This window comes from Botryllus schlosseri, chromosome 3, assembly GCF_051294905.1.
Source record: "Botryllus schlosseri isolate E-star chromosome 3, Bs_hap1, whole genome shotgun sequence".
Taxonomy (NCBI): Eukaryota; Metazoa; Chordata; class Ascidiacea; order Stolidobranchia; family Styelidae; genus Botryllus; species Botryllus schlosseri.
The window spans coordinates 31514076-31537743 of NC_137238.1; the positions used below are offsets into that span (position 1 = coordinate 31514076).

Sequence of the window (23668 nt, forward strand, 5' to 3'; positions counted from 1 at the left end):
TAAACTGCCCCGAAAGCATGCATAATTGGTAGTCCTACAGCTCACGACCGAAGCGTCCGAATAATTTGAAAACTACTGTCGTACTGATTCTAAAAAAAATAGAAATCTCGCCAGGGCAATAAAACTGCTCTGAAATAGCCACCTAAGGTCGATTGTTCTGAACAATGGGAGCGCATCAACACAAAGCCTATAAAAATGGTCAATGGCTTCGAGCAATTGATTGGAACAATGCCAATTTTCATATTTTGATGACTATTTGGGGTCCGTTTCATTGCCCAGGTATTCGTGCAGCCCCGACCGTACTCTGAAATTCTAAATTTGGCCCCGACACCGAAAAAGGTTGGGAAACACTGGTCTACAGTTTAGACAGCATAAATTGCATGATACACGATCGACATCACCAGTCTGCGTAGTCACAAAATTTCAAACTAAAATACATTAGAATCGTGATTTGTTAAACGTCGCGTATATCTCACTGCAGTTCGGTTGTTATGCGCAATTAACCTGTAAGCATCTGATCTTCGAATCGATTGCAATCAATGTGTACTATACATTGCGTGAGTCGCTGGATTTTGGTTAATGTCAAATTAACATAAGACGCATGAAATACATCGCGCATAATATAGAACTCTAATGTTTGACCTGCGTAATGTCACCATTTCCGGTGTCGCATGTTCTCAAATCACGCCGCTATTGCGATCAATGCATTCATAACAAATTTAGCATGGGATGTCTCTAACATTGTCGAATAATGTTGAAACGATGAATAGCCTACTTGTTTTGTGTTTCTAACATACAATGATCTCCACAGAATTGAAGCAAATCCCTACTAAAAGTGAATGCAATCCTTACGGTTGACACACGTTCACTATTTTAACTTTTAATTACTAACATGCCGAGGTTAGTTCTTTATGATTACATGACATGCCGTAATCCACACACCTACACAGTTGAACGCCTAACTTTCCAGCGTGCACTATGCATTCATGCTGTATGCAAAAATATACACAAATTAGTTCCGTAAGACTGTAATGTTGCGCATCTGATTTGTTCACCCCGGAAAAAGGCACTTGAAAACGTGACAGCATCCAATTTACTCTATTTGTGCAATGGTGCTAGCACACAATAAGTTAGAATATAATCTGGCCAGTTTGTGTGCGCTATGGCTAACCAAGCTCAGCGTCGTATACCCGAAACTTGAGGACCAAGCGTAGGGTAAATAAATATCCAATTGAATAGCATAGAATAGCATAAAAATAAACATTTTGCTATTGAATTACTTCACTATACTATAGTTTATGACAACGTAAGCTTCGATCATCACTTAGTTTGCGATCAATATATTTGTGGAAGAACAATGGAGGCTTAGTGAAACGCACGATCATTGAATGATTGGTCGCTCTAACCGTCTAACGGGTTACACCAGCGTCGCGCGAACAATCCGAACATATGCAAGATACAGTAATTTTTATCGACACCGACTACTTGATGACTTGGAATTGACTCGTGAATTTTGCGCCGAGTCACGAGTCAATCTACATTTCTGATACGCCGATTCAAGTCAAGTCAAGTCATTTTAGCAAAGTGACTCGAGTCAAGTCAAGTCATACGAAAAAGGTGACTCGAGTCATCCGAACACTGACTTCAAGTCGTTTCGACACCTTCCTATCTTCTCATTGTATCGCATTTTTGTGCTGTACAATGCAACGTTCGAGGCTGATTTTGGGGGTTTCCAGGGCCACGAGCAGAATAAAACTTATATTTTCGCAATCAGTACCTCCGTAGCTTTCGATTGATACCCGTTTTAGCAAATTTCGCGCTCGGCAAGCCGGTCAAAAATTATCGTCAAATTGCCTTTAGCCAAATGGAAGGTGTGACGTGGTAGACCAATTTCACTGAACCGCGAGATTTGCTTGTCTCCATACCATATAGGACACAGTACCACGTCGTGATAGTCATCGCGCGTAACCTTATTCCACTTCATGCATCCGGATTAACAATTTTTAATCGCTCGAGTAGCATTCTTCCGGATCAACTAACGTTATGATATCCGACCAAATTGCGCCATGACTAGTAGTTTTTAATCAAACGATTAGCATTCTCCTGGCTCAGCTAACGTTATGATCTTAAAGCGCACTGCAGCACACTTAAAGTACACCGATACGACCACACATTTGCGTCATTTGTCCGAGCGCACAACTTTCGCCTACATTATACCGTATATAACAGCAGTTCCTAAAGTATGCGCCATGACTCGCGATGGGTAAAAATTTGTGTCGCGACCGTACCGGAGCGATGTTTTAATTTGTACGTGATATATGCTGAATTTCTTGCAATAAAAACTTCTTCACGCTTCCCACGGTTTCTTGGGGATTGTTTGCAGGACACAAAACTCAGAGGTGATCAAAGTAAGTCAATAAAGCTACCCAAGTAGAATAGATTATTTTGAACAAGAACAACAACAGTATTTTCAAATTGAAATCAATTTCAGCAGTTCAATATGATTTACTTAACGTTCTTCCGAATTCTCAAATGGATGGCGGGCCCCAAAATATGACTTCGCGGGCCCCTGTTTGAGAAGCTATGATACAACTCATCTAGGTTTCAAGACTCCAACCATGTCAAGAAAGTGTCGAAAGTATAATTTTCGTTGATATTATACCTCTTAGGGCAGACCTGGGCAAAGTGGGCGAGCGGAGTGAGTGAGTAGGTGAGCGAATAGTTGCTGGGAATTAAAAACATAAAGCCTACTTTTGAATATTGCGGCGTGCAATAAAACCATAGGCTGTAAAAACTGAACCGAAACAGAAATTGGTTTACTTTGAAGCCTGTTCAATTGTTCGTTTATATATGCCGCGATTACACAGCCTACGTTCCTCGCATGCGTAATCCAAATTCAAAATAAGGCAACTGTTGCAAAGTATGCCGTATCAATAACAGTCACAAGAAGACACCCTTTAAATATAGTTTAGTTCAAACCTTCTTTGCTGCCGTTGTCACAATTCGCATTACACCGTCTGTGCTTCAAATTGTTACGTGATACGTTTCCAAATTCCTAATTCGTAAAACAAGTCAATTTTTATTTTTATTATGACACATCACCATTAACTAAAGGATGAAAGAGCAAGCGAAGCAAAAGCAAGCTTCGCTCACCAACAAGGCGATTTCACCAAGCCGCACACTGTTCGGAAGGCAGATATCTCGAAAATCAGCTTTGCATTATCCCAAATTCACTTTAATGTCTTAATAATATAAACGAGGATAGGGAGCATAAAGAGAATTGAAAATGTATCAAATGAAACGAAAGAAAAATGTGATTTTTGGCAATTAACCGTCACTTTCCCGTTATCTAATATCAACGCATGTCATGAGCAGCATTTCTTAACAATGTAATTCACAGCTTTCAATTTAGAAATATAATCAACACGCTGGAAAATATAGCTAACAATTTTGACTCAGGCCGCCATCGTATTTTCTGTTTCTCGTATGGCCCGTGGAGAAAAATAATTGCCCACCCCTGCTCATAAGAATGAACCAGATGTAACAAATATTTATTTTCTACTTGACAGTAAGTAAAATGTTACCTATAGTAATTCGGTTTGAGAATATGTTGAAGTGGATGTAGCTATAAGCTTATCAAATCTTGAAATTTAATTGCAAGGCTGACCGTGGTGGTTGCAATTCCATTTATCATTTGGCACATCTTTTGGGTGACTTGGTGGCAAATATCTTCATATACATAATTTTGATCACATTGTGTTTAATATATATATTAAATTTATAGCGTATCGAATAATTTTCACTGACAATCGAATGTTGAAGCTGTCAGGTTCAACAGATTTTAGCTGTAGAGATGTCATCCACACACATGGCAGTGGACATCCCTGTCCGGTATGGGATATCTACTCAGATATCTTTCAAAAAACTATAATCTGCTGCGATAATTTTACAATACGATATCACCCATCAACGATAGGTCGATAGCACTAGTCAGCTTACACGGTTCAGACTTAGGACTTTGCATCTCAAATCCTCAGCTGGAATCAACTGATTGATTGACTTACACGAGAGAGAACTTATCTAACTAGAACGTAACTTACGTAGTTCGTGTACGGACGAATCTGGCTTTGACTGCGAGCACATTCCAGATGAGCCAGACTAGTACTGACTGACAATTTCCCGTAATACTCACGTATCTGTGCTACAGCCGTTACTACACGCATCGCGCGCTTTTGTAACGATTTCAAAAGTGCCACATCTGAACAGCAAGTTAAAACGTGACATGCCCTGAGGCTATGGATAGATAACTAATCTACAGATATATGCGTTACAATGTGACTCACGGTCAATATTCCCTCTAAGCTGCGCACGTGCGCAAATGCGCAGTGCTGACACGGTCTCTGCGCACAGAAAATCCAAGTTGCGCACAAAAAATCCGAAGTGATGACCTTTTTTTAGTCGTTACGCACTGTTGTTCAAGGGTCTGCGCAGTAAGTTGGTGAGTGTGTGCAGACTCGTCAAAAATTAGAAGGAACATTGCTCACGGTTGAATACCCAGATGCAGACGACGATTGCTGGTCGCTTCGTAAACAGAAATTGTAAGCCAGCGGCCGGACAGCATTATATCTGGGGTAGATTCGGACGATATTATCACTCGGACACAACGTCTGGGGAATGTTGTGACTTTGTTGCCACTCGGACATCATATCTGGGGTATGTTGGCACTGTTTCACACCACTCGGACATCATATCTTGGATAGCTTCAGACTGTGGTACCAGTCTGATATTATGTATTTGGTATGTTCGTAATGTGTTGCGCCACTCGGACATCATGTCTGGGATATGTTCACATCGTGTTTCGCCACTAGGACATCATGTCTGGGGTATGTTTGGACGAGTAATTGCCACTCGGAAAACATGTCTTTGTCATGCAGGCACAATGCTGCGTCACTGAAACATCATGTGTTGAGTATGTTCAGACTGCGTGTTGCGCCACTCGGACATCATGTCTGAGATAGATTCGGACTGCAGTACCATTCGGACATCATGTCGGTCCGAATGGTGGAACACAGTGCGAATATGTACCAATAAGATGATGTCCTAGTGGCAACTTGGTGCAAACATACCCCAGACATGACGATCTAGTTGTTTCAACACAATACCAAAGTCCGTTACAATAATACAAACTTCAAGGCTGATTCTGGGGGGTTCCAGGACTAAGGTAGCTTTCGATTGATGCCAATTATCTCAAATCTCGTGCTCTGCAAGCCAGTTTAAATAGTGCCGTTAATTGCATTTGGTCAAAGGAAAGAATATCATAACCCAATCGCAGTGACCCGTGCGATTTACTTGTTTCCATACGATTGTAGGACACGATGGCGGCACCGCGTCCTGCGCTGTTCTTATGGGAAAAACCCGCCCGCCCCTGCTTTCGGTGGATAAATACGCGTTTAATGCATAAATTTAGGAATCCGACCCGGCAAGTACTTCATTTCCAAATCCGGCCCGCCGACCGCAGAAGTTGCCCGCCCCTGTGATAAAGGTATAGAACAAAATGACATCGCTCGGAACGATTAGGAAGTGTGATCCACGCACAACCAAGATGATTTTCGGTAGTATTGAGCAGATTTTCGCATCCATCAATCAGAGCCCTAATTTGACGATTCAGCGTAAAGACAGGGCATTTTCATATTGTTACCGAGATGATTCTGTCCGTATCGCAAAGCATTATTTGTGTAGTGGATCTGGATATTTTTTCATAATATATCGAAAATGAAAGCTTCTCATATAGTTAGTAAACGCTGTAAACCAAAATGCCAGAGTTTCAGTGACTTTTATGATAGGTAGACTATTATTGTGATGCGTGTGTAATTGTGTATGCTAGAATCTACGTATTCAGCTTTGCAGCAGCAATCTGTCATTTTGTTTCGTGCAAATCCGCTCTCCAATGTCTTCATAAATTATATACGTACCTTCTGCCGCAAGAGAATATGTTACTGTTGTAGCAACGTTAGCGCGCAAAATCCATATGGTTCAATGCTTTTAAGTACCTTCTTGAGTCCATAAGTTGATGAGTTCGTTATAACCACTTTCAGGGCTGTCAACACTCAAAAAGGTTGAACAAAACAGCTCTAGTAGGGGAGTCGTGTGTCAACAATCAACATTGCTTCTCAACAAAATTTCCACTCAAAACCAAGTATAGAAGTCGCTATGTACAGGACAGGTAAATACTGCTTCAAGCGGAAGTACAGAATGAAGGTGGGATAAGTACTCAAGTAATTAGTGTGAATACTTTTGTCAGTTGGTGACAGGCCACCCCTGAAATTGGATGAGGCATCTTAAAAAATAGCGAAAAACAAACATTCACAACAGAAACCGGTGGAATTTTCTAAAATACAGGATACGGCGATGGCTGCAAGAATGACACTCAAAAAACTGATACAAACATATCTCAAAACTACTTTCCACGTCAGTAAATTAAAATTTTAAAATGTAATTACATTGTTCTAAATGGTACAAGTATCTAAGTGTTCTCACAAAATCAACATATTTAGTAAGTAGTGAAAGTAAAGTATACGCCAAACCTACTAAAGTAGTCTCAACAAGTAGAAGTACGTCGTTACTAACCTACTCTGCAAAATGTGCGCGGTGAATTGTGTAGGCAGATCAAAATGTTATATGTAGCTATCTAGCCTTTGACTTGAACTACGCCCTAAGATACCTCTCGATGCTTAGCTAATATTTGACTTTTTAATTCATTTTTTCTCCTGCACCACCTGGACACATTAAAAGTGAATACATTTTCACAGCCTTTCTCTCATCACTGTGGTTGATGGGCATCATTCATCACACCATAACCAGTAACCAGAATTGTGCGTATTAGGTTGTGTACAGCCGTAACGGTACCTATCAGACATCTATATAATCTGGTTTCTAGCTATCACAGTCACATCACGGGACGAGTCAAACTTGAAACATATTGAAATCTGATAATGTCGTGTTATAGTTACAGAAAGGTAACGACAGTAACATCGCGTGCAAAACGCACAACGAATTATAAGACGGCAATGTAGGCTAAACATGCAAATCCAACGAAAAATAATATGAAAACAGTCATTACTAGTTAAAATTACAGACGTGAGTATGTACCCATATGTATTGCGATTTCGGTACAAAAATAAAGGGGACGTGTTTAAAACAAAATGCGAAAGGCAAGTGCTCGGCTTCGTCATTGCTACTGGGTGGACTCGAGTACCCTGATTCTATTCCGAGTGGAGTTCAGTACCACGCGACAGACATCGGGAACATTTCGGAAGCTAAAATACGAGCTTTCCATTCGACTGCAAATAAGATATTGTCAGCTCAACTTGATCAGCGATTATTTCGTATGTGACTATACCGTGACTATCACTTGACCCAGACAACGTCGCAGGTTAATTACTATACTACAGGGCAATATTCCATTAAAAATGTTTTGAATTTTTTCAGCCATACCTAATCCATTTCATTTTGTTACAATGCTTTGGGTGGATCACGATCTCGCAGGTATGTCATTTCCACTGACGTGCGTTGCTTTACTATATGCAGGACAGATCTAAGTTTACTGCCTTTCAGAGTGGATAAATAGTAACGAAACCATAATTCTCGTTCATAAATTAACTCTAGCGGAAAGAAGCGTAATGCTTTAGTTCTTGAGAAAATCACATTTTTGGATCACCCGTTCTCAGTGATGAGAAGGAATTGTATCGAAACAATAATTCTTAGTCGCAAAAGGCTTATAAATTCGATACTCGAAAAGATTGAATGAAAATGCTCGGCTCGGATTCAAGTACTCCAATTATTGTTCTCTGACGAGAGCGGTCATAAGGATTGCAAATCTACCGCCACGCCTGTGTTGAAGTTGATCGAAATGTTACAAAGCTTAAAATGCGGATCATCAGTACACATCATCATCATCATCATCATTGGTTTATTAGCAATTTTATCAGTTCAATACACCACAAAAATGCGATACAATGAAAAGACAGGAAGATGTCGAAGCGACAAGGAGTAGGCTATGGAATCTGACACCCACCTTGGCCTAGGCGATGTAAAGAGGAGGCATGCACACTGAATGAAAGTAAAGAAGATAGTATAGAAAAAGAATGCGACAAGAAATAGGGCGGCATGTCATGGGAAGCGAGATCGATAGGTCAGTCGTGGTCCGGTAATCTTGAGGATGGACTGTATTTATTTAGTAGTAATTGCTTGTATTTCGACTTGAATGTGGACATGCTCGTCGACTGTCGGATGGCCGGCGGGATACTGTTCCACACAACAGGTCCGGCATATTTGATGGAGCGATGATCTTTTCGGTCGATCATATGATATTTGGACGACGTGGACGCGCGTGTGTTGTACTTGTGCGCTTTTGATTCAGAGGTAAAGAAGTCATTGAAATATTCGGGGCAACGACCGCAGTGAAACTGATACATAAACTTGGCGATTTCTAGTTTCCGCATATCTTCTATGTTTAGGACGCCGAATCTCTTCAGCAGCGACTTATTGGATGGGCAGCCAGGCCCCTTCGGGGCCCTAGCTATGATTCGGAGTACTTTATGCTGTAGTTTCTGCAGTGGCTTGAGTGCAGTTTTACTGGCAGCCCCCCAACAGAGGATGCCATAATGTAACTTCGATTGGATTAAGGATTTAAAGAGTATCAGAAGAACCCATGCTGGCATGAAGCGCCTAAGGCTGTAGAACAGGCCGCACTTCGGTGATAATTTAGTTTCTAGGGACTGAATATGACTCTTCCAGGACATGTTCGAGTCCAGTAAAACTCCGAGATATTTGGCATTATCTGTGTTGGAAACGGGCTGACCAGCGATCTTAACGGTTAGGTTATTTTTTGAATTTACTGTCAGCAATTGCGATTTCGAGGCGTTTATGCAAATGTTGTTCTGGGCCGTCCACTCATGGACTTTGGGCATTTGGTCACCAGTCAGGGCATCTAGCTCTGCCGTCGAAGATGCGGAAGAGAGGAGGTGAGTATCATCAGCGAACAGTGTGGTGTTCAATAAGGAGGTTTCAAAAATGTCGTTGACATATAAGGTGAAAAGGACCGGTCCAAGTACTGAGCCCTGGGGCACACCACAGGTCACCGGATTCACATCAGATTATAACATTTTCTTTTATTTTCAAATTAGATTAGAGTTAGAATTAGAATTACCGAATTCGCGAAAAATTAAAATCCGAATTAAAACTATTGAAACAAAAATCAAGTATAGGTCATATCAAGTCAGAGTTCCTCACCATCAGTATGAAAATGACTGTTAATCAAGCTGGATTAGTTTCGCACTATAAAGTTGCCTTGAAGCGTATTCAGGAAAACCAGATACTAAATTAGAGCATAGAAACTCCCAGGTGGCGAAATAGCGTAGTGGTGTAATCCACAGCTATAACACCAATGGGTTGCGAGTTGCATGTGACTATAGAGTTCCTAAGTAAGTGTTGGAGGTTTATCTAGGCTTCTCCGCGCCTTCTAATCCGTGTAAGCTGTGTCTTATAAAAATCCAAGGAGTGGGCCGTGCTACAAGTCGGCAGCTACGGAATAAAATTGAAAAAAATTGAACGGGTGTGAAATGTAAATGACCATGAATCCCACAAACAACAACAGCATAGAAACATCCGCCAAGACTTAGATTACTGGCATTTCGATCTAATCAGTCTAATTGGATAACAGGAACTATCCAGTTGTTCAAGTCTAGTGAAGACAGATTGAATTGAAACTCTTGCCAGTAAAGGCGCATCCCAATTCGGCGCGAAATCACACAGCCGCCGTGGCCACAACGGTATTCCCTCTTTCGACTTTCTGCCCTTGACAAACGCCCCCGCAGCAAAACGCGCTGTGCACCACATTGACAATCACGGCTATAAATCCCAGCGCGGCCAAAGCTATGCGCAGTTCAATCAGCCGCCGCTCAGTCGTGATAGCAGCCAGTCCGGAAATCACAACGATAAGAATGGAAGTGGTCGCTGACAGCATGCACATCGCCAAATTCGCGTTGATAACAGTCACGGAAGGGCGGAATTTGTAGAGCACTCCGAGCGCACCAGACGCGCAAATATATAGCCCGCCCCATATTCCGATGCCTGTGTAGCCGAAGGCTAACCATGATTCGTGAACAATGTCTTGCACGCTTCTCGTGTGCGACAACGCCGCTGATTCTAGACACAGCATAACGAATCCAAGCGCTACTTCAGCGACACCCAGCGCAAGGAAGTAGTCACCATAGGGATTAGCGTATGTGCGTGATTTTTCCTCCGTAAATGCATGTACAGTGGACGTGCCGTCAGGTCCGTTACGTACAAAAGTGGCTTTACCATCACCCGAACTGAGGTGCTTGTCACGAATCGAAAACACAGTCTGTACAATGCATATTGGTATAGCGGACAAGCACATCGTACCGACCACAGCATACAAGCTGATCAACGTAGCGTTCCATAAGACGTAGGTGTACGCCAGGACTCCTAACGCAGACAGTCCGAATCCGACAAGACTGATTATCGCCGCCAATATTCCCACCACCCCGCTGGCTATGTATAAAGGCTCGGAGGGCTTCACTTTTGTTAATATCCCCAGAATGCCGGTGACGATCATAAACATTCCACACCAAATTCCCTCGCCGGCCGCTACGATGTTGTAGGCCCATTCTCCGTGAAATATGCCTGATGGCAAGGACATGGCCACCGACGATACGACAATACCGATCACTCCTAGCACGCAATTCGTGATTCCCAAATGGAAAGGCACTAGACTTGGTTTCATGGTTTTGCCTGTTGATGTCGGTTGCGATGTCTCAACCATGATTGTGATTTTTGAGGATATCTCCACAACAAAAATATTTTAATGTGTAACCTAAGTCAGATACGCTGCAGATATTGGAAAAGGAAACAGTGTTATAACACAATGATTTCACACAAATTTCTAGCTGCCTCCTCGTAGTACCAAGCAAAGTTTGCATCGCCATGCTTGTAAACCATGTTACATAAAACTTGTGCAATATACACCTGTATGGTCTACATAACTATGTTCTATGATGTCCGATGTGCTGTCCCATATGCGCCATATTCTTTACGTATCGTATTTCTATGTAGTGCTGTCTACCTCAAGTGTACAAACCGGGCAGACAGAAGTACTGTAAATAGGACACCATACCATACATCAGTCGCGGAGAATAAGAAAATGATTAGTCGTAAAAATGATATAGGTACGATCAATGGAACCCGCTTATGATGTATAGTATATGCACAATGCACATGCATGTAGAAAGTATTCACAGTCTACAGTTTAGACAGCATAAAATACATGATACACGATCGACATCACCAGCCTGCGTAGTCACTAAACTTCAAACTAAAATACATCAGAATCGTGATTTGTTAAACGCCTATATATCTCACTGCAGTTTGGTTGTACTGCGCATTTAACCTGTAAGCTTCTGATCTTCGAATCGATTCCGATCAATGTGTACATTTCGCGAGTCGCTGGTTTTTGGTTAATGTCAAATTAACATAGAAGCATGAAATACACCGCGCGTAATATAGAACTATGAGGTTTGTCGTGCGTAGTGTCATCATTTCCGGTGTCGCAAGTTCTCAAATCATGCCGCCATTGCGATCAATGCAATCATAACAAATTTAGCATGAGATGTCTCTAACATTGTCGAATAATGTTGCAACGATGAATAGCCTACCTTGTTTTGTTTCGCTAGCATACAATGATCTCCACAGAATTGAAGCAAATCCCTCCTAAAAGTTAATGTAATCCTTACGGTTGACTCACGTTCACTATTTTAACATTTAATTACCAACATGCAGAGGTTAATAATTCATGATTACATGACATGTCGTAATCCAAACACCTACATAGTTCAAGGCCTAACTTTCCAGCGTGCATTATACAGTGTGCAACTGTGCATGCATGTTGTATGAAAAATATACACGAGGAAGATTCGCAAGACTTTAATGTTGCGCATTAGATTTGTTCAACCCGGAAAAAATCACTTGAAAACGTGACGGCAATTACCTCAATTCCATTTGTGCAATGTTGCTAGCAACCAATAAGTTTGAATATGATCCGGCAGGTTTTTGTGCGCTATGGCTAACCAAGCTCAGTGTCTTAAACATGGGACTGGAAGACCAAGCGTTAGGTAAATAAATATGCGCATAATAGTGAAGAAAGAACAGTTGATGCATTACGAAGTGCCCGGAAGAAAATTCATTGATTGATAGATGTTTTTAGGTTGCGTACTCGACTACATTAAAAACGTGACATCAGAAAAGTCGAATTGGTATTACCCTAATTGAAAAGCGCTGCTACATCGTATATACGCCTAAATCAAGTCACACCTGTCATTCCATCTGCGAGTCTTCTGCATGACCACACAAACCCTAAACGGCAACTAATCAAGGCATACACTCCAAAATACCATGTCATTCGCTATATCCTTTCTAGAATGATTGGCTCCAAACTATGCCGCCAATTTTACTGGTCTCTGACATATCCTGGAATAGTCATATTCAGTCCCTAGACACTAAATCATCACCGAAGCGTGGCCTGTCCTACAGCCTCAGATGTTGCATGCCAGCCTGGGCACTTCTGATACTCTTTAAATCCTTATTCCAATGGAATTTCAGTGTGCATGCCTCATTGTCTCCTCGTTACATCGACTAGGCCCGCGGACAGTTTCTCGTTCTTCCAGATAATGTGGCCCGCGGCGGCAGTCTGCAGAGATTCTCCACTTCTTGCTTACTATATACGTCGAATTTTAATGACAGTATGTTATTATATACGATACATGTGTGCGCAGCGTGCGAGAGTGGATCTTACGCGTACGTTTGTCGAAGCGAGAAGAATTGCATTATTGGCAGTTACGATGTTCTCAGCCCGAATGAATTGATATCTTGGTAACTTTGGGGTACCGGGCTATCGAATGTCTTGATACCTTACTTAAGGATTGCACCGTTTGTTGATTGATCAGGGAGATGACATGGCGGTGCCTGAATGGCAATGCTGTTCTCAAATCCACATTGTATTCGTGATAATCGGCGAGAAATGTCTTGGAAGTGAAATTGCTGTCGTTGGAATTCATTCATTAAATACGATACATTCCTGGTATACGTGGATAAAAGAGCAAATAATGTATCGATTCAGCAATCCGGCCCGCCAAGTACCTAATTTCCTATATCTTAGGGTTACCTTACCATACGTCCTCTTTTAATTGGCAAGTCTCCAATTTCTGAAAAAGTGTCCTCTTTTTAGATTTCCAAAATATGGTAAGCCTATTATATCTGGCTCGCTGACTCGAGAAGTCGCCAGCCACTGGCCTAGGCCAAGGTGGGTGTCTGATTCCTAACACTACTACAACAAGTCGTTTCGACACCTTCCTATCTTTTCATTGCATCGCATTTTTGTGCTGTATTGAACTGATAAAAATTGCTAATAAACCGAACTGAACTGAATACACTGCATGCGGGGCTTGGTACTTCTAAGTAACGATGGTATGCTATCGTTAAGACCGACTTTAACTTAAATCCTTAATCTCCGCGTCCTGCTCGGCACAAACTGAAAGGGCGGGTTTACATCTGACTCCGGTAAACAAATATTTAGTGCTCCAAACACTCTTCGAATTTCCGCTTTCGGCTTTCATTATTTGACATGCCCGCTCATCCTTCATGGATGATAGATATGAGGACTCAGTGGTCGCCAACCTTTTTTCACCCACGTACCATTTCGCGGTGTTATGCAGTGCTCGCGTACCACCTACATAAGTTACGCACGCTGAAGGCGGTTAAAATGTTTCCGTGATTTATGACGTCATAATGACGTATTTGACCTATGCAAGGCGTAATAGCACGATCAGCCAGGGTTGATGGGATACATGGAATTGTTTTTTCACCACCAGTCACAAGAAGAACGACATAATGAAATAACAGCAAACAGTAAACAGCGAACGTCAATTTATTTAATGCGATGGCTGCATTTGCTTATTTCCCACTGGTTCAGCAGTTCTCAAACTTTTTTAGACACGCCTCCATTTATGATAGTGAAAAATTTCGCGCGAATTTCCTTTTTAAGTTCACGCATCAACATTCAAAAGCAGGTTTTATGTTTTGAATTCCAAGCAACCTTTCGCGGGACGCACAGAATAGCTCCTCGGGCCGCACTTTGACCAGGTCTGCCTTATGATATGCTCAGATATAGCCTACCTATAGGTAGGGTTGCGTATAAAACAAAAATATGTTTAGAACAAATATGTTTAGAACAAGGTCCTTGTTGGAAACATGTCCTTTATTTTTTCTAAGCCATGACGTCACGCATATTCAATTGTGAAGTCATAATTGATTTATATTCACAATTGGAAATATAGGGTAAATATAGGTCCTTCCAAGTCCTGTCATATACGGACCAATAATATCTTTAACATGGACTAAATGGTCATGCAGCATTTTTGCGGTCGGCGGTCATAATCATCAGAACATTTATTCGGTACCATTGATCTATATCTACGTACTATATCTGTTGAACCGACTATTTCGAAAGTTCCAACCATTCCATATGACAGTGCTTTTCAACCTTTTTGAGCTCCATTCGCACTTTTTTGGTAAAATAAATTTCATTAGCACAAACTAATCGAAAATTTTTATAGAAAAACAAGCTACAATTTTGTTCTGATGTGCAATATTGGCTTAAACTATCGAGTGTCTCATTAAAAAGGCATTTTTTTTCGCTCGTTTTGATCTCAACTATTTTACCCAAACCCTTCTCGGCTTGGATTACAAGACCTTAAAATCTCTTCTGCACTCCTATCCAAAACGCAGCGTATTTTTTGCGAGTGAAAAATGCTTGCTGTCAGAAATCGTTTTTGAGAGCTGATACAAAGGTCGCGGAGGCTCCAGTTTGCCGAAAGGGTTAAAAACCCACATGTTTGTGTTGATGCTTTTGCCTTATATCACGGAGAGTAGAGCTCGCTACCTAATGATAGGTTGCTCCAGCTTCTGACTCGCGAGTATGTGAGAAGAGCAAATAAACTCGCGATACTGTGTGTTCTGCTCTTTAGCTCAATCTAACTTGAGTCTTCATAACTGTTCATTAACGGTAAAGCAGCTTTTAGACTACCAACAAAACCTGAGGTTTTGTGGCATCTCGCGACCCGAGCCTCACCCATGAAAAGGAATTCATTTTTAATATTACAGTTGTATGCTGCGATTTTACGGACATATATGACATACAGAACGCGCACACCACAATTTTACCCAACACAGCGCTCCACAAAACATGTCTCACGCACGCGATTTCAAATTAGCGCAAATTAAACTGCTGTGCGTGTCACAGTTGTACTACTGTCTACTAAGATTGCAAGAACGGGACTATTCCGTGCCGTCAACGGAGCATATCCATATCGAAAGGTTAGACAATCCAGCATCGGTCATTTCAGACCAAGGTTTTATCGCCGCTTATGTTTTTGGCATCGCAATTTATCAGCGGTTTGTTGGGCAAAACTTTACGTCTTCATGTGCCCCGATGCAAAAGGAATTGGCCTCGAAATGAATGCGTATCAAAGGCCTGAGCTCGCTCGTTGCACACCCCTACGGCCTACACCAGTTCATCTCATTGGTCTTCGACGATGTTTTCCAGAAAAACCAGTCAAATCTTATCATGAATTCTCATGATAAAGCCATATTTTCTGCGTATCTCGCTTATTGGCTACATTACCCACTGCAGTGACCACTGACCATGGATATGTAAAAACTATCACAGGATTTTTTGCAATAAATTTTACAAATATTACACACATATTAACAGAGAGCTCTTGCACCGTGTCGACCCAAAATTATATACCCTATGTGGTCCATACCTTCAACTCTTGAAGGGGTGAAATTTTGCGTTACAGTAACTTGCAAATGTTACTGTGTAATGATGATAATTACTACTATCCTCGTGTATCGCGCTAATCGAACAGTTAGTACGAAAAAATGATAATTGTTTAGTGAAAGAAAGCAGAGACTTAGTTTGACGTCATTATTTCAGCCTGTCGCAGGCTCAGACGGGCTAATATACTGTATGTCTGCCACTACACGCCAGCTTCCAAACCAGGCTTTTGGCTACGTAATAATTATAGTGCGAAAATATTAATTAACTACGACTTGTGAGAGCTACGATCAGTGGTGCGTTAACAAGTTTTTGCAATTGCGTCGCCACTACAAAACTTACAATGACCTTAAATTTCCTATTAAGGGTATTTGAATTATTACCAATTATTCACGATTTTCATTTGCACTTGACCCGGTATTTCATTCGCACTATTCGCACCACCTTCGTCATTCGCACTGCAGGTTTTTCATTCGCACAAGTGCGAACCGTCACACAGGTTGAAAAGCACTGTCATATGGTATAAGTCGGCTATATCGGGTGGTAATCGTCGTCCGTATGGGCTCATACACCATGTTTTTGGAAAGTATTTACACGAATATGGCATAAAAAATACAATTTATTTCAAAAGAGCGTTTATTTAAAACACTGTTTGGGACATGCTTTAAACCATGCGTCGCCAACTCAAAACGGTTCGCGACCACTTTTCAAATTTTGTAGCGGCCGCGGGCCGCATGAACTCGATATCGATATAAAATAGGCAACCACGTTTTAAAACTCTACGTCAGTAAACGCTGTGCCACCTAATATAGGCGATGGGCATGGTGACCAAAAATATGTAATATTTTATTAAAGAAATACAAATACAACGAAAGATCATTTTCATCAATTTCATTTTAATTTGAACTCTGAGCTGTGCACGATACCTGGAAACGCTTTTCAGCGACTAATGAATCGATATTACGGTAGCGAGATACGTTACTAGCTGAAAGACCATCTCCAGGTAGAGCTTGATCTCCCTAAGCCAGTGGTTCCCAAACTTTTTTGAAGCCTCCCCCCTTATCGTCATATCGCAAATTGCAACAAGAATGCTAACAATCACAATGCATAGTTTAATGCAGGGCTGGCCAACCTTTTCAGCCAAAGGGCCACATTCGATTGACGAAATATTGCGCGGGCCACTTACCGCGCGAAGCGCGAAAATTTTTTGAAGTTTATAGGTCAATAATATTGTCACTTGACTATATTGCGGGCCTGCCGTATATCGCTGGGCTAAGTTTGCTAGGACTGGGCTATTCGGCGCATGGACATATCGATATCGAAAGCTGCGACCAACATGCGTCAATCATTCCGAGCCTAGGTTTCATAGTCAACGATCTTACTGCGAGCGCAAACGCAAGGTCGCATTTGTCTCGCGAACATAGTTAGACTCAATCTGATACATCAGGCGTTCTTCCATTTTCACAAAAAGGGCAACAATATTAAAAACAAGGAATCGAGTGACAACATGTTGCGCTAAGCTTGCAGAAATTTTTTACTTTTAATAAATCTATCGCAAATTATTCTGTAGTGTACGAAGATATACCAATATGTGACTGGCTGATGGATCTGTCAATGCGTCGGAACTGATATTTTAGTCATCACATCTCAAGTGTTGCGGCCAAACTAATCAAATTTTTGGTTGGCCTTGCAAGTTCACAATCTGTGCAATCCATTTTTGATATTAGAAATTTCTGAAATGACCTCGCGGGCCACTCAAAACCTTCTCGCGGGCCACGGGTTGGCCGGCCCTGGTTTAATGGCATGGAAGGTTATCCCTGTTGATGAGAGAACTTTTTGATATGAATTCCAGACTATACATATAGCAATACAATATGAATTGGAGGTAAATCGCGCGGAGCGCGAAAAATTATCAGTTGATCGCAGCTCTGCGCCCCCTTCAGATGCTTTCACGCCTCCACAAGGAGGCGAGCTCTCCAGTTTGAGAACCACTTCACTAAGCCGTTTTCTTAGCGTCTCTCGTCTTGGCTGAGTTTGGGCCATTGCATGTCAAGGCAATATGCCTATTCATATCAGCTGATTCTCCCTTGATGGAATGCTGTTGCCATCGCCAAAGCTGTTCTAGCTATAGTGACGAATAGTGATGTGGGGCACAGCAGAATTACTTATTTTAAACAACAACAATATGTTGAAACTGTGGTCAATTTCAACATTTCAAAATGGTTTTCTTGGCTTTTTTCTGAAATCTCTAATTAAGGCGCGGGCAGCAAAATATGACCTCGCGGGTCGCGTGTTGGTGAGCCATGTTTGAAACAGAGTTTTAAACAACCATTTGTTTCAAATGCAACTCTATACCGATCGGTATTATTGTGATGTGCGTGTACTGTGTATGCTGGTAATTTTCGCACGCTGGGCCAATCTACTGTATTCAGATTTGCAGCAGCAGTCGGTCATTTTGTTTCCAGCGACTCCGCTATCCAACATGCTTGTAAATAATACACGTACGTTATGCCGCAAATGAATATGACACTGCTGTAGCAACATAAACGCGCAAAATCACTTTTAAATTTTACCTAATAAATTAAAAATTTTAAATGACTCTGCGGCGTCAGATACTTGTTATCGAATTGAGTCAAATTTGGTGTGCAGCGTTTTTTAGGGTGTCCTGACAATTTAATTAGTTAATGGCTGCAATCCGGGAATAAAATATATTTTTGAACAGCCCTACTAAACAGGCATGACAATTCCCCTCATAAAACTAATACAAGCATATCTCAAAATTACGTTCTACGTCACTAAATCCAAATCGTAAAATTTAATTACTTTGTTTTAAAAAGTTCAAGTATTGAAGTAGTCTAAAAGATAGATATCTTGAGTAAGTAGTCCGCGATCAACGTATAGATTCAGGAATCCGGTCCGTCAAGCAGCCTGCTTAATTATCTCATATCAGGCCCCCGACTATAGAGAAGTTGCCCGCCCCAGCACTATTACGAGAGTTACCACATATGCTTATATTACATTATGCATAGCAGCATGCATAAAACATTTGTAAAATTTGGTGTCTGGTATCACAGTCACATCACAGGACGACTCAAATTAGAAACATAATGCAAAATAATAATATGGTGTTATAGTTACAGAAAGTTAACGACAGTAACATCGAATTATAAAGTGGCAACATCCACAGACAGATCAAACGAAAAATAAAATGAAAACAGTACTCGCAAGAATTGCAAACACTAGAATGCGGGTATATTGATACGGTTTCGGTACGAAAATAAAAAGCATGTGCTTAAAATAAAAATGCGAAAGGCAAGTTCTCGACTTTATCGTTGCTACTGGCGAAATCGAGTCCCTGTATGATTCTATTCCGTGTCGAATTTAGTATCACTCGATATACACCGGACACATTTCGAAAGCTAAAATATGAGATTTCCATTCGATAGCAAACAAGATATTGTCACTGCAACTAAATCAGCGATCATTTCGTATGTCGTCACACAGTATGCCTTTCGAAGGCGATACTAGTATTGAAACTGTCATTCTCGTTGATAAATTAAGTCTTATCGGAAAGAAGCGTAAAATTTCAGTACACAAAATGTCATTTTTCCAAATTAGATTTGAATTAGGATAACCGAAATGGCAAAAACCTTGGATATTGAACTAAATTCTGAAGTAATAGAACAAAAATCAAAGTTCACCATCATAACCATGAGAATGGCGAATGTCTGTTGATCAAGCTTGGTTCGTTTCGCACTATACGACAGCCTTGAAGCATTTTCAGGAAAACCAGATATTAAATTAGAGCGTAGTGACACACGACAAATAAAATTAGACTTAGATCACCGGCGTTTTTCTCTATTTAGTCTAATTGTTCTAGTTGTACACGTCTTTTCAAGACAGACGGCAATAAAACTCTTTCCCGCTAAGGCGGATCCCGATTCGTCGCGAAATCAAACAGCCCCCGTGGCCACATCAGTGTTTCCTTTACCCGCTGTCTGCCTTTGACAAACGCCCCCGCAGCACAACGCGCTGTGAACCACACTGACAATCGCGGCTATAAATCCGAGCGCGGCCAAAGCTATGCGCAGTTCAATCAGTCGACGCTCTGTCGTGATCGCAGCCAGTCCAGATATCACAACGATGAGAATGGATGTAGTCGCTGACAGCATGCACATCGCCAAATTCGCGTTGATAACAGTCACGGAAGGTCGGAATTTGTAGAGCACTCCGAGCGCACCAGACGCGCAAATATATAACCCGCCCCATATTCCGATTCCTGTGTAGCCGAAGGCTAACCATGATTTGTCAACAATGTCTTGCACGCTTCTCGTGTGCGACAACGCCGCTGATTCTAGACACAGTATAACGAATCCAAGCGCTACTTCAGCGACGCCCAGCGCAAGAAAGTAGTCACCATAGGGATTAGTGTATGTGCGTGACTTTTCTTCCGTAAATACGTGTACGGTGGACGTGCCATCCGGTCCGTTGTGTACAAAAGTGGCTTTACCATCACCCGAACTGAGGTGCTTGTCACGAAACGAAAACACAGTCTGTACGATGCATATGGGGACGGCGGACAGGCACATCGTACCGACCACAGCGTACAAGCTGATCAAGGGAACGTTCCATAAGACGTAGGTATACGCCAGGACTCCCAACGCGGAGAGTCCGAATCCGACAAAACTGATTATCGCCGCCAATATTCCCAACACCCCGCTGGCTATGTATAAAGGCTCGGACGGCTTCACTTTCGTTAATATTCCTAGAATGCCGGTAAGAATCAAAAATATTCCGCACCATATTCCCTCCCCGGCCGCCACGATGTTGTAGGCCCAGTCTCCATGAAAAATGTTTGATGGTAAGGACATGGCCACTGAAGACACGACAATACTTATCACTCCTATCACGCAATTCGTGATTCCCAAGTGGAAAGGTACTTGACTTGATTTCATGGTTTTGCCTGTTGATGTTGGCTGCGATGTCTCAACCATGATAATGATTTTTGAAGATAGCACGCCAACGAAAATATTTCAATGGGTAAACTAAATCAGATACGCTGTAGACATTAGAAAAGAGAAACAGTGTTGTAATAACACTGCGATTTCGCACAAATTTCTATCTGCGTCTTCGTGGTACTAAGCAAAGTATGCATCGCCATGCTGTTAAACCATGTAACATAAAACTTGAGCAATAAAGACGTATATGATCTACACAAGTATATTTTATGACGTGCGATATGCGCCATGCGCCATATACTTTACGTATCGCAATTCTATATTTGTACAGTGCTGTCTATCTCAAGTGCATACGCATGGCAGACATAGGACTATAAGCTTCTGTTTATAGGACACCATAACATACATCAGTCGCAAAGAATAAGAAAATGATTTGTCGCAGAAATGCTACAGGTACGATCGATGAGCCTCGCTTTTGATATATGCACAAATTTTGGCTTACCATATTTTGGAAATCTAAAAAGAGGACACTTTTTCAAAAATTTGAGACTTGACAGAAACCGGAGAAGAATTCTCAAAAATCGGTGAATTTTTCCCACTTTGTGATCGGTTGACTAAAAAAAAGAGCTCAAAATACCGTTTTTCTCTCCTCATTGCTAGGTGGTTGACTAAATAAAAAAAAAGTCAACTTTTCGGTCAGAGCTCAAATCTTCGTTTTTCGCTCCGAAATACCCGCCGGAGCGTCACTTCTATGTGCTGATTTTCGGCATATCACTCGCATTTTGCTCTAAATGTGACCTAAATTTTCAAAAAAGAGGACAAAATCTCAAAAAAGAGGACAAAAGGGCGTCCTCCGAGGACACTTTCAAAAAAGTCAAAAAATAGGACAAATCCTCTTAAAAGAGGACGTATGGTAACCCTACACAAATTGCACATATGTAGTCTTCACAGTCTACAGCAGTGGTCTCAAACTCAAATGTGCTCGGGGGCCAATTCCTTGTTTTTGGTGATGCCGCGGGCCGCAGCATCAATAATAGGGAGGGATATTCAATGTATAAGTTCAAAGTAGACCTTATTTGACGGGACCTTGCAGACAGGCATTCCACAGACATCGTGGAAATGTAATTTACTATTGTATTATTCACGCTTGACACGGGAAAAAGATCACATTTTCAAATATTTGAATAAAATTGTTTTTGTGCCGGGCATAATTTTTTTTAATTAATGAGTTATAGACATCATGCGAGAGTATGCATCATGACATCGTAAAACTGTCGGGTTATAAGATTGCAGCTAGTGGACCTTTGACGTGCCACAATTTTATGAAGTACATTTCAAAATCTACTGCGTAGTCACTAAATTTCAAGCTAAAATACATCGGACTCGCGATTTGTTGAACATCGCGTCTATCTCGCTGCAGTTTGGCTGTTCTGCGCAATTAAACTGTAAGCATCTGATCTTCGAATCGATTGCGATCAATGTGTACATTGCATGAGTCGCTGGTTTTTGGTTAATGTCAAATTAACATAAGACGCATGAAATGCATCGAGCTTAATATACACAAGGAAGTTCCCCTAGTACTGTACTGTTGCGCAATCCATTTGTTCACCCCGCCAAAAAGATCTTGTAAACGTAACGGCTATAAACTTCATTCTATTTGTGCAATGTTGCTAGCAAACAATAAGTTAAAATATAACCTGGCCGGTTTGTCATGTGCGCTCAGTGTCGTAAATCTGGGACTTCAAGTCCAAGGTTAGGTAAACAAATCTGCACGCTATAGTGAAGAAAGAACAGTTTATGCATTACCAAATGGCCGGAAGAAAAGTCATTGATTGATAGATTATGTTTTCAAGTTGCGTACTCGACTATTTTCAAAAATTGGGGACAAAAACGTCACATCAGAAAAATCAACTAAATAAGACCTTCGTTGAAAAACACTGCTACAGCATATAGGTCTAAATCGCGTCTCATCTGCCATTCTATCTGCGAGTCTTCTGCATTGCCTCACAAACTCTAAACCGCTACTACTTAATGTGCTTACTTTAAAATAGCAAGGTAATCGCTAAACTATTTCTAAAATGATTGGCTCCAACTATATCGCCAATTTATATCCATAGTTGCCCATGCCCATTACGCCATCGCTCTAGTACTCAGGCTTGACAGCAGACCGTCGCTTCGAACACGCCCCCGTTCCTCCCACCTAAACAAAGAGCTCAAGCGTACGAGTGGCAATAACAACAGTTACCGGTATATGATGTGTAGAGATGTACTGAACAGTGAACACTGAACAGCACGTATACTGATCGAATAACTATTTCGTCTCGCGTGTGTAATAAACAATTACATTGCATCAATAAGATATGATAAGAGTTCTGACTATTATCGACTGGCCTACAAAGATTGACGGCTCATTGCCACTTATTTTGATCGCATTTCAACACTAGTGGAATACATTGATTGCCAATTGCCACATTGGTATGCAACCGACCTTAATCAACTCTCTTTGTACAACGGCTTCAGAGTACTTCCTCGTTACTAACACCAACTGCTGTTACGATATGATGCACAAGTCGTGCATACTAGCTGAAGCTGAAAGAGACTTTGGGAAAAATTAGTAAGCTTGATTAAAATCACATACGTTGGGTTATTGTAATCTAAAGCTCATCACAACTTACGTGTGCGAGATTCGTAAATCGGTAAAAACAGCCGCTTGGTGTGGCTAATTCCTGTGTTGGAATGTTTGAATGTTGCCGAAATAATACGTAAACTGCATATGAGGAAATGCGGATTGCGTCAA

At 41.3% G+C, this 23668-nt stretch overlaps 2 protein-coding genes and 1 long non-coding RNA gene across 3 annotated transcripts in view; 1 reads left to right on the forward strand and 2 right to left on the reverse strand.

Moving 5' to 3' along the window:
* The window catches only part of LOC145435329 (uncharacterized), a 42872-nt gene extending 38624 nt beyond the window's left edge, over positions 1-4248 (reverse strand). The window contains exons 1-2 of the long non-coding RNA XR_013913810.1: positions 4101-4248; positions 2980-3055 (exon numbers count right to left, since the gene is read on the reverse strand). This is a non-coding gene — a long non-coding RNA (uncharacterized LOC145435329). The remainder of the gene's footprint in view (positions 1-2979; positions 3056-4100) is intronic.
* Positions 1-23668, forward strand: part of LOC145435012 (uncharacterized) — a 544696-nt gene that overhangs the window by 365003 nt on the left and 156025 nt on the right. The window lies entirely within an intron of this gene.
* On the reverse strand, positions 6980-22944 carry LOC145436371 (uncharacterized). The gene is made up of 2 exons (XM_080313718.1): positions 21806-22944; positions 6980-21368 (listed from the first exon to the last, which is right to left on the reverse strand). The coding sequence occupies exon 2, from the start codon at positions 20905-20907 to the stop codon at positions 19867-19869; it is 1041 nt and encodes a 346-aa protein (XP_080169844.1). The 5' UTR covers positions 20908-21368; positions 21806-22944; the 3' UTR covers positions 6980-19866.

Excerpts from the sequence above, each read along its gene's own strand:
- LOC145436371 (XM_080313718.1), bottom strand. The coding sequence starts at position 20,907 with ATGGTTGAGACATCGCAGCCAACATCAACAGGCAAAACCATGAAATCA.